At 38.7% G+C, this 12,987-nt stretch overlaps 2 protein-coding genes across 3 annotated transcripts in view; both read right to left on the bottom strand.

The window, feature by feature from the left end:
- Window positions 1–834, bottom strand: part of DDX17 (DEAD-box helicase 17) — an 18,157-nt gene extending 17,323 nt beyond the window's left edge. The window contains exons 1-2 of the mRNA XM_014307353.2: window positions 372–834; window positions 17–62 (exon numbers count right to left, since the gene is read on the bottom strand). Of these exons, the coding sequence (XP_014162828.1) occupies window positions 17–62; window positions 372–834 (509 nt within the window). The remainder of the gene's footprint in view (window positions 1–16; window positions 63–371) is intronic.
- A 1,486-nt stretch (window positions 835–2,320) lies between these two features.
- On the bottom strand, window positions 2,321–12,677 carry DMC1 (DNA meiotic recombinase 1). Of its 2 annotated transcripts, XM_005421847.3 has the most exons (13): window positions 12,591–12,677; window positions 11,939–11,983; window positions 9,573–9,719; window positions 9,190–9,272; window positions 8,522–8,574; window positions 7,599–7,640; window positions 6,328–6,400; window positions 5,601–5,692; window positions 5,017–5,090; window positions 4,812–4,926; window positions 3,939–3,999; window positions 3,287–3,403; window positions 2,321–2,841 (listed from the first exon to the last, which is right to left on the bottom strand). In XM_005421847.3, the coding sequence occupies exons 1-13, from the start codon at window positions 12,645–12,647 to the stop codon at window positions 2,772–2,774; spliced, it is 1,029 nt and encodes a 342-aa protein (XP_005421904.1). In that variant the 5' UTR covers window positions 12,648–12,677; the 3' UTR covers window positions 2,321–2,771. The 2 variants fall into 2 exon arrangements, with proteins under 2 accessions (XP_005421904.1, XP_030913594.1); XM_031057734.1 differs by having other exon boundaries at window positions 4,812–5,090; window positions 12,591–12,647.
- Window positions 12,678–12,987: the final 310 nt, after the last annotated feature.

Below are 12,987 nucleotides of genomic sequence, written 5' to 3' on the forward strand. Positions count from 1 at the left end.
GGCCCGCTCCGCTTACGTTACGGGCAGCCCGGCGCTGCGCAAACTGCGGCCCTCCGAAACACCTACGCCTATTCACGGAGCTCAACTACGCACTAAGTGCGCTCGGCGAAACACCGCCCCGTGCAGTAGCAGGCGGGCTACGAAAAGTGCGTAACGTTCTTTACTTAGAGCCGGGGCCCTGCGTGAGAGAGGCGGAGGGGAAGAGTAACGCTATTCCCCAAAGTCAGCTGCGCAAGGAGCACTCTCCGTAACCCCTTCTGCAGGGCAGGGAATACCTGGGCCGAGGCGCACGTTACGTAAGCGCACGGCGTACGCAAGGTACGTAACTCAGGCTGGCGTATAGCCCAGTGCGCACGGCGTAATATTCTTACGCGTACCGTGCAGGCTAGGCCAGAGGGTTACGCTGGATTCGCAGACGTGTGAAGAATACGGCCCGTCGCCTACTCGCCCGTGGGCTCCGCCGAGGTGGCGGCGGGGTTGAGGACACGGTGATGGGACAATGGCGGAACAATAACGGAACGCTGGGCCACGGGGCGGGAGCGGGCCTTTGGACCTCTCTGGCGGCTCCGGCGGGCCGAGGTTACTCCCTTTCAGATTAGCAGAGGGATCTCGGCGCGGCGCGGGGGCAGGAGCACAGTGACAGCGGCCATGATGTTTGCTGTCGCCTGAGCCCCAGCAGGCCGGGAGAGAATTCCCCATAGGAGCCAGAGACTCCTCGCTGAAAGGCAGAATCACCCACGAGGCGATTACGTGGCACAGACCATAAATCCTTTTGTGCTGTGTATGTGCTATCGCCAGGTTCAGTGTGTTCTGGCACAAGGAGCCGTGTCCCATGGTCGGTGGGGTTAGACCAGCCAAACGCAGCCCTGGCCCACACCGTGCTATCGCTATCAGCAGTAATTTCTGGGCTGTCAGGTTATCGAACACTAGTTATACTGGCAGAAGGGAAAGCGAGTCCCCTTTACTTTCAGGCCCTTGGATAAAAATAACAGCATAGAACAACATGCAAATTACCATTTTAGTTTCACATGCTATATATATACATATATATATATGTATGTATGTATCACATGTGTGAGAAAGCAAAAAGCAATCTGAGTGCTTAAAATAAGATGCAAGAATGTTTCTGTAAGAAACCTGGGTCTTTTAAGTGGGTGGCAGGGAGTCAAGTGACACTGCACACTCTCACTGGCACTGGGTCCTTGGCCGCTGGATAAAAATGCCTAATGTGGGAAAGCCTGGCACATGCAAAGGACTGGACATTGCATTAAAAAACAATGGCTGATCCATTCCTGGCTCTCTCAGATGAACCAGCTTCCCAGCCTTCAGCTCTCTAGTATTTTCTCCACTGTGAAAAATAGTGCTTTACTTCAGGAAAAATATCAACTATCTGCTAAGAAGCCACTTAAAAAAGGCAAGCCCTCTAGGTCTGTCACAAGGAAAAGCCTGGCTAAAATGTCAAGCTTCTCTTCCATGAATTTCTGGGCAGTGCTGCCTTTTCGTTTGATGTTATCTTACATGCATTTGGTAACCTAAACAAAAAAATTCTTTTGCCAGTGAGGATGAGTTCTTCAACCAGATACCAAAATTAGACTCATTGTAATTACCAGAGGACAAAGTAAGACTTCCCCATTATATCCATGTATGTGTGTATGTATGTATTGTTTAATTTATTTAAAACAAGCAATTCCATGAGCATTGGAGATACTATAAAAGGAACTGTTATTTTGGCCCCAATGCCCTGTTTCCCTCTTTATTCCCAGCTTCTTTTGCCCCCTGTGACCCACACCTCCTCCTAGTTCAGAGCTGTGCCTGTGCTGGCTGCTCCCTTAGCAAGCTGAATCCTAAGTGCCTTTTCCTTGGTATAAGTGCTGGTGCCACCCTCTCCTGTCTAGCTGCAGGATTTGTTCTATTCTTTTTAATAGTAACAATATTTAATATTACTTAATAGTAATCTTTAATAGTCTTACTTATACTAGAATACTAGAAGAATGACAAGTCAATTACATCAAGTTTGTTTTTTTAGAGAACTAGAAAAAATGTTTCAAGGTATTGGGTTGCACCCAGATTATTTTTCTCATGAAAGATCGATGAGATTTTTGAGAGGGGAGTTTAAGTCAAAGCACCCAAACATAGTCAGACTTCTGTTCTAATTCATAGTCTTTATTTTTAACTTTAATAAGAACAGGTTTCAAACATTCTGTCCAAAAAGTAGAAAATTCTAAATAAAAACATGAACATTATCTAGTCAAGATAAAAATGTTTAAAAACGTATTCTTAAAACTACTTGTTCCTCTACAGTACATGAAAATCCGTCAAGTTCTTGAGCTGTTGTTCCTCCCACTGCCTTTTCCATCTATATATGTCAATTTTATAACTGAGTTTATTCCAGTTCTGTTGCATTTCACACTGTTAAATTCTACCACTTAGACACTCTCTTTGAAATAAATTAAGAAAGAGTATATTCACTCCCATGTGAAAGGACAGGTTTGATTTTCACAAAAGATAGGAAAAGGAGTCTAAGAACAATTCACAATCTAATGGCTTAAATCTTTGTGTGCTAAAAGTTCAATTGAAAAACAAAAATCCTAAATGATCAAAATTTTAGTTCAGTAAAACTGAACTGTACAAAGTCCATCCTGTTTTCTCCCAAAATATCTTAAATATCTCCCAAAAGCTACAAATGCAGCCAGGTAGTTGTTGACCTTTCACAAATCTTCATCCCAACTGCCCAGCTGGTTTTTAGCTGTACATTTACATAATTTTTTTACCTATTCTTTGGCATCCCCAATCCCTCCAGCAGTTATTGCAAATGTGGCTTCATTTTCAGGCATCTCAGGGCTGGGAGAAAAAGAAACAAGAAACTTGTGGGTTTCTCCATGTAAAATGCAGTTGTGAAACAGTCTCCAAAATGTTATGGGTGTGAGCAACCTGGAATACCTCAGTGCCTTTATACCTACGTGCAAACTGTAGAACATGATTGATATCATCAGGATCAGAAAATGTGAACTTATTGTGTCAGGAAAACTTAGGAATTTAACCTGTCCAGAATTTTCCTGCCAAGGGACCACCAGTCCTACCAAAGTATTTGATGGTCTTCATTAAGAGCTGAGCATCTAGTAGGATTTATGATGAAAGATTATGTTATTTAATGTATGCAGTGTGCAAGACAATTTTAATTAGTTGTTTAATCTGTTAATTAGTTTGTCCTTTCAGATTTTCTCCCAGTGTACCATGTCCAGAAAGTTTCAACACCTTGAAATGTGTCCCCTTCCCTCCTGTTTACCTGTCGTAGATCTTTGCGATACGCAGCTCCCCTCTCCCTTTCCTCAAACTGATCCTGGTAGTTGAGGCATGAGCAAGGATGTGCCCCCCAATGGGCTTTTTTGGGTCTGCCTGAAAGCTGAATTAGCAAGAAAATTGTGGTGATTCACTGTGCAAATTCCAGAGGTTAATACCGTGATTAACTGTCAGACCAAGCCCTATTCAACTCAGTAACAAATAATCAATAGGGAAATACATTAGAAACCTGACTTTTGCACACTTGTCTCAAATGTTCAATGATGGCATCACTTTCATGCCATTAAATTCAAGAAGCTCAAGAAATGCACACCTTAAATATCAGATATAAGCTGCTCCAGAGGAAAATGTGGTGCTTTTTCAATATTTTTTTATAGCTCATTTTCTTTGTTTAAGTCACGGTGAAATCACACCACCACACTGGGCAGCAGATAAACATAAAAAAGCTCATTAGAAAAAATGAGAGAAACTTCCAGAGGTCATTTATGTACGAATTCCTAATACCACAGGGAACAATGACCAATCTGATCTTTCATTTCAGTGCCTCTTGCACCTTAAAATCTCAGTTCTCATTTCTGTTAAATACATAATACAAAACACAGGAATTTTTTTTAGGAGAGAGAGAAAAAGTATCTTACGTCATAGTTGCTCCTGGGTCAGCAGTCATCTGGTTGGTCACAAACACAGCCACATTATATTCTGCAAGAGAAGACATTGCAAAGAAGGCAGACTTCATCCAATTAGAATTCTAAAACATTCTCTCATCCATGGTAAAAGCAAGGTTTCTGCTGAAGCACTTCAAATTTCAAATGAATGAGAAGAAAATATTCTTTATGACTGATGGCTGCAGTTAATCAGGACACAGCCTAGATTTGCTCTTGCATGGCTTCAGCTGTAATACACCAAAATTGAGCCCTTTTAACAATTCCAGTGAACAAGTCTTTCTCAGTTCCCATCTATTCTCTGTTGGCTCCCTGCCCTCAGCTCCCTCTCCTTCCCTTTCTCTGTTTGCTTTTTTTTTTTTCTTCACTTCAGGAAAAAAGCATTTATTCATTCCTCATCAACATTTCTGAGACATTCCAAAGAGAAAGAACTCTATTCATCCTGTCGTCATCCCTCAAAGCATTGCAAAGTACTGACAAAGTGGCAAGAGGTATGGCTTTTTTATTTCTCTATGCCTTCATCCTCTTTTCTCTGTCTTTCTTTTATTGAAATTTGGGGAAGACAATTACTGAGTATTTGTCCAGTTCTACAACCTATTATCTCATTTAGGGCCTGACAGTATTTCTTGAAAAACTCTAAATGTTGGAAAGTCCATAAGTTTTCTCAATCTGTCATCTTGAAATAATACATTATCAGTTTGTTCTTTTTGATAACTGACAGAGGTGTAAAGTGAGGAAAGATCCCTGGGCCAGTGCCTCACTGATAATACCCTTGGACTACTAAGCTACCAACAGCTACTGGTAGTGATTCCGGCCCATGTTTTCCAAATCTTGCCATGTTTCCCATACCTTCTGATATTTTTTGGAGCCTTGACAACATCTGAGCTAGTTTCTGTTGTCGTTCAGCCAACTCTCCGCGACCACTGAAATCCACACGGAAAAGTGCCATTATGGAGTCAATGATCTGCATTGTAATCATGCTGGGTAAGTAAATATAGTGAAAGAAAACAGCAACACTTATTCTGAGAACAGTAAGCATACAGAAGTCTTGTACCAATAACTTGAAGATACCAGCTTCCTCATGGAACTTGGCTGCTACATAGTCAAGCAATTCCATCTGATGCTCACCTAGTGGGAAGCAGTTGCCAAGAGAAATTAGGACCAGAAAGAACTCTGAAAGAACAAAAGCCTGAACTTCAAAATTCCACTTTAAATGTCTGCACTGGTTATATGTTCATTGCCATCAGTTTTAAATCCAGTGCCCAGTAACAATCTACTTTGCAGGTTCCAGTTTTTTCGCACCCATCTCACAAAACTTCTTTGTGAAAATCTTCACTCTGCATGAGGACAACTTTTTGTTAAGAACTGAAAATCAATATATACATTTTAATTTAATTTTGAATTAAATGTCACATAGAAAATGTTTTAAGCATTTATGTTTATATTGCATTCTTAAAGAAGTCTTATTTCAAAACTTCTTGAAGTTTTAAAGCAGTGTCTTGTGACAGAGAGTGTGTTGAGCTGTTAATAAACTGAGAAATGTTAATAAACTGAGAACTATTAAAATGGAAAGAGAGAGAGAAAAAACCTGAGAGGAAAAAACCCTAGCTATCATGCCAGTTGCAATAATGGTCTTACTGGTGTATGCACGTGCATACAGCACGTTGTCAAGCACTGCCTCATGGTCCACATTGAAGCGATCTGCAATGTCACGCAGGCGGTCTGGTCGGCTGGCATGAGTCAGAGTTAAGGGTTTCTCCTAGTGCAAACCATGCTCTGAAAATTATAAACTCCATTCCAAAATAGGATTATAGGGGGAAAAAAAAGAAGAATATTTATTTTAGTCCTAGAGAAGACTGACTTTTTGTCTTCAGGCTGTCCCACGTACCCTAAAGATAGTTTAGGGCTCACGATGGTAATTGTTTTGTGTTTAGGGTTTGAGGCGGGGGGGTTGACATATGGATATCTGTGCTCTAGGAATTTAGCAAAACCTGTTTATACACAGTCTACTGCAAATGTGAAGTGTTAAAAATAGTGTTTAGTACTCAGATAAATTTATCTTGAAGAGAAAAGCTGCTATAACCTGTAGGAGGCCTACTAGATCGCAAAAACACAAAACCCCCAAAAACAAACAAACAAAAAAAACCCAGTTGAAATAAAATCCAATTCCTAACTAATTTTTCCAGGTTGGATTACATCAAATGACAAAAGAAAAACTCACTTCCTTGTGGGCGACTACACACTGTGCTCTCCACGATTTCTGTGCCAGTCTTGTTTTACATGTATGAAGCTTCCTTATGACTAACTAAAATGAATTAACTTTCCAGTTCATCACACCTATAGCTTTTAACAGTCAAAAAGATACAAAGTGTTTTCAGTATCAATGAAGATAATCTTTCCACCTGTGTAGCCATTTGGTCCTGGGAGCTGAGCTGTCACTACAGAGAAGCATACAAGATTAAAATGAAAAAGCAGGAAAAATATTTTCTTACTCCATCTATCATTATTTTTTAAATAAAATACAACTGTTTATCCATATCACAAAGAACTGTCACTTTTAATCAATGTGAAAATCAGGAGTATCTTGTCTTACTGCCATCTTGAGAATAAGCTCAAGCCGCTCTTCTCGATTGCAGATCAGATGAGATTTAATTAATGGTGTCAAAACTGTTTTACTCAGCACCATCACTAAATCTGTGTATTTTAGGGATATTATTAGTGAGTTCTTAGACACAAAGTGTCCTCTTAATCCTCTGCCCAAATTCATTCTATTGACTTAGTAGGCACTTTTTCCAGCTGTAACTCATATGATCAAAAATTCTTTGGATATGAGTTTTTCCTGATATGCAAATAGTTGCTGATTGTGGATTTAGACTCTTTGGAGTAAATAAGCTAAAATACTCAATCCAGTTGTAATCATTCATGCAAAAGGGTATGACTCTGCTACCATTACACTGTACTAACCAGAAGAGGCCTTGTTTTTCCAGAACGTGCCATATTTCACTTTACAATATAGGGGATTAATTTAATAGAATTTGCCTACCCAGTGTCTGGTAATTCCAGCAGCATTAGTAGTTATATAAGTCATTGTTTACTTCTCCTTACACATTGAGAGATATCTCTGGGAAATCAGTGTCCCACTGTTTTTGGCACTGCCCAAATATGGTGACTGCCAAAGTCTGTTTATCCAGTCACTGACAGCCAGTAGTACCCTTTCAGTGCCCTTTCAGAATGTCATATTCAGCAAAACCTCTTGAAACCAGGACAGTCAAAGGGTTGCTGAGAAAAAAATTTTGCCTCTGCCCGTTTCTGAGCAATGCCCCATCTACATGTGACACATATTTGTGTTCTGCTTTTCCAGATGGTGTGTTTCACTGGTTTATCTAAGACACCCTATTAACTTCCCTCTCCTTATGGCAAAACCTTCATGGATGTGAGCAGCATTAAAACATAACAATGTATATGAATTGTCTACTCAAACGCGGTTTATGGAGGTAAGAGTTACCAAGGTGTGCTTCACTTTATTTGTAAAAATAAAAGATTCTGACTTTTCTCTATGTGTTTAATTCTGATATAGTGGTAAACAATGGATTCACTGAGAAGAAACAGCACTTTATTTTAAGGTGTTATACCTACCACAAAGAGTGTGAGATAGCTGGGTTTTGCCTGTCCGGAACTCTGTTAAATAAAGAGAAGGGTAAAAAAGAGTCAGGGTTTCTTTTTCCAAGTTTGACAGATTCAGTAATTACTGCAGTTAGAAACTCTTACTTACAAAATTCACCTCAATCTCTACCTTTTAAAATCATTTAACCTCAATTTCTAAATCACATTCTGTGCAGGAGAAATGTGTTACATGAAAAGCAAAATCTGAAATGCTTTTATTTGATCGTGCTTGACTGCTGAAGTCACTCTCTTGTGTGTGGATGTTAAAACCATATGGCACCTGTGGAAAAGTGATAATGGGGGGGCGGGGTGGGAAAGAAATGGTTGATTCCATTAACCTAGCCCAGTTTCATTTCCAGTAAAATGATCAAGGAGAAGCTTACAAGTTTATTAATCTCATTCTACCAAAACACATTAGTCCCCCAGTTTGTCTCTTCTAAAGGGAAGAGTACTTTGTTTTATGAACTCTTATTGCTGCAGTGTCAAGCGCCAACTAATTAGGTGTACTGTAACAGTAGCTTAATTATAATTTCAAAATCTTACATAAAATGCAGTGTACCTTAAGTGTGCATAACTAAAATACCTTTTGTGGCAATTTTGTTACACTGCATCAGGGAGAACTCTGGCATGTTAGTTATAGTCTTAGTAATGCTATGTTGTGCTGAATCAGCATGCCCAGTAACGATTACTCAGCTCAAATTTAGTCTGCAAGCAAATGAAGAGGAAAAACGGTAAAACATTAAAGAGAAGTGGATTATTTCTTCTTGCACACATGCAGATAATCATCTTTGTAACTACAATGTGGTAAACTTGATAGAAGTAATCCAAGTCGAATTAAAATCTAAACTAAGTTGCAATTTTTGTTTGGTAATACTCATTTAATGTGGTTCTCTCACCTCCAAAGGCCTCAGTGATTGCCATGCTTTCAATCCCACCACCCAGAAGTTTACTGCAGAAAGGGAGAGGATTATGATATAGTTAAACCCAAAAAAATCACAAGAGGAAGGTAAAACAGAGATATTTTTACTACTTTAAGGAAAGTAATTTCTGCCCCAAAGCCCCTCACTTGATGCATTAAGTGCAGGGCACTAAGTGATCATTGATTCATAAAGAATTAACTATGTCTTTACCTCCCTTTTTGTGTGCAATGGAAAGATCTATACAAATTATTACTGGAAAGAAAGGAGAAAAAATAACATTGAGAACAATATTTGAAAATAGCCTTACATGAAAATATCTCAAGGGAGGACTTCAAGACTTGTAATTTTGACCTGAAACCTGCAGATTATTTTGATAGGCAAAAAAAATTATACAGTCAAGATTTCTGGATGCCAACTATTTATTTACAGTGACTGTACAAAGTCCAGTTTCCTCTCAGAAAAGGAGTTGGTTTTGATGCTTATTTATGTAGACTTCTTTAAACCAGCACTAACTCCAAATGCAAGGGGAATCTATGTGTCCTAGCTGAGTATTTATTCCCTTATATTTCTGTATCTCATTAAAGACAATTAAGATGATTATTGGGAACATTTGGATGAAGGAAGGATATAAAAGATAAGCTTACTCAAATTCCTGGCTGCCAGTGGAAATATGAAATACCATCTTCCGTTTTTCACTGTACTCAAAGGCAGTGAGGAAGCCTGGTTCCTAGGGAAGACCAAAGAACATGAGAGGTTCATTTTAGGTTTAACCTGAAGTTAAAAGTGCGATATCTCACACAAATATCTTCTTTTCCCCCTAGCCTCATGCCCATGGGTTGGGTATAAAAAGCACCACAGCATTCGTCTGGTTGTTGTGGAGTATAAAGTATTATGCCTTAGAGTAACAGACAGAATAATTTTCAAAATTATTTTGATGATGCAGTGGGAAATCTGCAAAGAGAAATCTTGGACAGCGTTTTGGAGAGGCTAGCATAAGTTCAAACTCTCAGGAAAGTGACTGGCTTACAACAAGCTTGTTTGCAGCTTCTTTAATCTTGTCCACTTTGGCCTCTGAGAGCCCCTTCACGTTGCAAAGTGCCCTTCTTGTGGTCATCTGGATTCCTTTGATTGTGCAAATCCCAACTGCCTTCAGCTTTTTAATATCTGCTACATTCTGCAAAGAAATTTCCCTTCTGTGAGTACTCAGGACAGTTAACAACTAGAAGGTGAAATAAATCTTAGCGAAATATTTTATGTTCTTATGCATGTGTTTTCACCAGGAAAGAAACAGATTTACAGTAAACTCTTCGTTGTGTAGTTTGTGACACCAACAAAACTAAATTTTGAGTAACATTGGTATGAGGAATCGTGGTGCAGAGAGCAGTTTCTGGTGGTTTTGAGAGAAAGATGTCTGGGTATTTACTTCTCCCCTTTCAGTGTCCATTTTTCTAGATCAAAGCTGACAGTAAAGAAACAGTACAGAATTATTTCAGATAGTGTGGACCTTGGATACTCTATAACACTCTGTCCTTGGTCCCTCAGCACAGATAATCTGTAAACCAGATAATCTGGTGGTGGAGATTTGGGAGCTGATTCACAAGGATCACTGGAAACTGAGTGATATACTGTGATATTTCAACATGTCCAGTTTAAAATACGTGTCCTGCAGATCTGACTGACACTTTGGGCTGGACTGAGCTACTCCTTTTTCATAAATTGGGAATAGCACGACTTCAGACAGCACCCTACTGACATATTTTACCTTCTCTCACCTCATTTTATGACTCTGACATCACTGGAAATGTAAAAGCAAGAACAGATTACTCACAAGAAAACATACTGTGTGAAAGGTGTGGGATAATACATCAATTCGCCATTTCTGGCCAAGATTTTTCTTTGAAAAAAAACTATGAACTGGACATATAATCTATTTATCTAGAGTGTGTGGGTACATTGAGCATAAGAAGGGAGGGGGGGTTGTGTGAGAAATTAGTCATGTTTATTTCAAAGCTTATTTCTCATCCTGTGATACATGTGTGACACTCAGCAGAGGCTGAGGGGTAACAGCACCTTAAATCCTACCAAACACTTTTGATCACCAAATCACAGTCTCAGTTGTTCTAATTCTGATTCTCTTTCTGGGCATACTGGCATATCCAGTAAATATTTTTCTCTCTACTCCTTGAAAAAAAATTCTAAACCCACAAAAATTGTTTCTCCAGATAAATGAATTTAACATATAGCAGTCATCCTATGTTTGCACAAAGCTTTTAGCTGGTACAGCTGAGAACAAAAACTTCCTCTGAGGTGTGCAAATAACAGCTTGCAAGAAAGAAAAAAATTAATGGAAAGGAGCAGAAAACTTTTACAACCCCAGAAGAACAGCCTAAGTCATTATTCTTAGTTTTCAAACTTTCATACATTTGTATCCTTCTGTGAATGCCATGCCTTGTTTTATACTGATAGGGTAGTACAGCTGCCTTCCAGCTCAGGTCACAGTCTTTGATCAACTTGCTACATTTTTTAAGCAATAATTTGTTTCTTTTTCCTATGTTGCCCCATAGTTTGAGCTCCCAACCATGTGAGCCTTCTTCAGAACTATCTTTAAAACTGCCTGAACTGCCAGTGAAATGAACTGCCAATAAAAAAAAATTGCCAACAATTGCACTGCTGACATGGTCAGCACAGTAACTACAGTGCTGACTAATGATGAGTCACTGTGATATGTCCTTCCCATCTTTATCTTCTGTAGTCACTTTTATTAAATCTCACATTACTTCACACAAACCCAACTTTTTATTCTGCTTCTACAACTCTGATTATAACAGGATTCCAATCCATGAGCCAGTCTCCTAGATAAACATATAATAATTGTAATTAAAATAAACAGGTGATGTTTATGTGATGATGGTAACAATGACAGAAATTCACATTTGATGAAGAAAACTAACCACTTATTTCTCTAGCTACTAATATTTTCCTCACTCCTACTCTACCCTCTGCACCAGCATGCTGAAAATAGTATAGTAACAATTGTCACAGTGTAATTTCACAGGCACCAAAAATGCAGGAGTAATTACAAAGATTGGCAGGAACAGGAAATAATCTATCACACAGTTTTCAAATAAATTAGCAAGCAGTTGGTTTTTCAAGAGTGCTAGGTGCTAAATACTTTGAGTATCTTGACACTTTATTTAGGAATCTGATGTGAATGAGATTTTCTAAAAATCTGTCTTATCACCAAAGACAAAATTTGTCTCCACTGACTGAGTTAGAACTTACTGCAAGGAGGAATTTCAGTTATTTGCATCAATGTGTATACAATTTTGGAAACAATCTTACAGTAGCTTTTGAGGGACGATTCTGTGTGATCAAGTGATTGCTAATACTTACAATTCCATGCTTCTGCAGCAGGTCAATATCCTGAAAAAAGGATTCCTAAACAAAATAGCAGAAAAAAAAATAGATGTTGCTTTTTCTTGTTATTACATCTATCTCGATACGTGACTGTTTCAGATTTGTAAACATTTATTGATTTTTCACAAATAATACATAACTTGTTGGACAACTGAAATAAGCAAAGCCATAGTGAGCCAAAAAGGCCTACATGTTTCCTATCATTTTCTCAAAAAAGTATATCTTCACAGGCAATTAATCCTCTGCTACTAAAACTTGTGTTAGCACCATCATAATTGCAGCTTTTCTACCATAATTTCTCACTCTTTTCGTGCTAATGATTATTCTTCAGAAGCAGAAAATTAACAGATAGTCCCCTTGGATTTAATATAGAAGTGTAAAATATGATGAAATAATGATAATCCCATTAAAAACCATGCACAGCTTTTGAAAGGTTAATGAAGATTACTTGAAGAGCCAGGCTGTATAGGGACATGGGGAATGAGATTGTCTTGGTAGTAGACTGGAAGGAAATTTTAAATGCATTGAACTCCCTGATGGTTTTTGGGGACATCCACGGGTTTCTTAAGACTATGAAAATACCTTTGAACATTTGCTGCACATAGTTTTCAATCAATAACAAATTTACCTCATCATCCTGGTATCCTGGTTCTTCTTGGACTACTTGATCCTCCATGGCCTTCATCGTGAAAGAGCACGCAATATATTATTGATCACTAGTGGGAAATGCAAACAAAGAGAGTCATGGGGAGGCAATAAATGAGTAAATGTCTGTAAAAGGACTTTTAAGAAGTCCTTGAACTACAGAAACATGTCAATATGACATCATATATGGATTTAAATTTGGATTCTGCTTTCAACTCTTCATTATCTGACCTACCAGGCCAAAAGGAGAAAATTGATGGCTTTACATTCAGATGAACCAGTTTGGCTAGAAAGGGCCTCATAGGTATTACAAGAAGAGATTTCATTCCCATGTGAAAATCTTGAGTCAGAGATGAGTTTTGGAGGTGGAAACATTTAAA

The sequence above is a fragment of the Geospiza fortis genome, unplaced genomic scaffold (genome assembly GCF_000277835.1).
Source record: "Geospiza fortis unplaced genomic scaffold, GeoFor_1.0 scaffold173, whole genome shotgun sequence".
NCBI classification, from domain to species: domain Eukaryota; kingdom Metazoa; phylum Chordata; class Aves; order Passeriformes; family Thraupidae; genus Geospiza; species Geospiza fortis.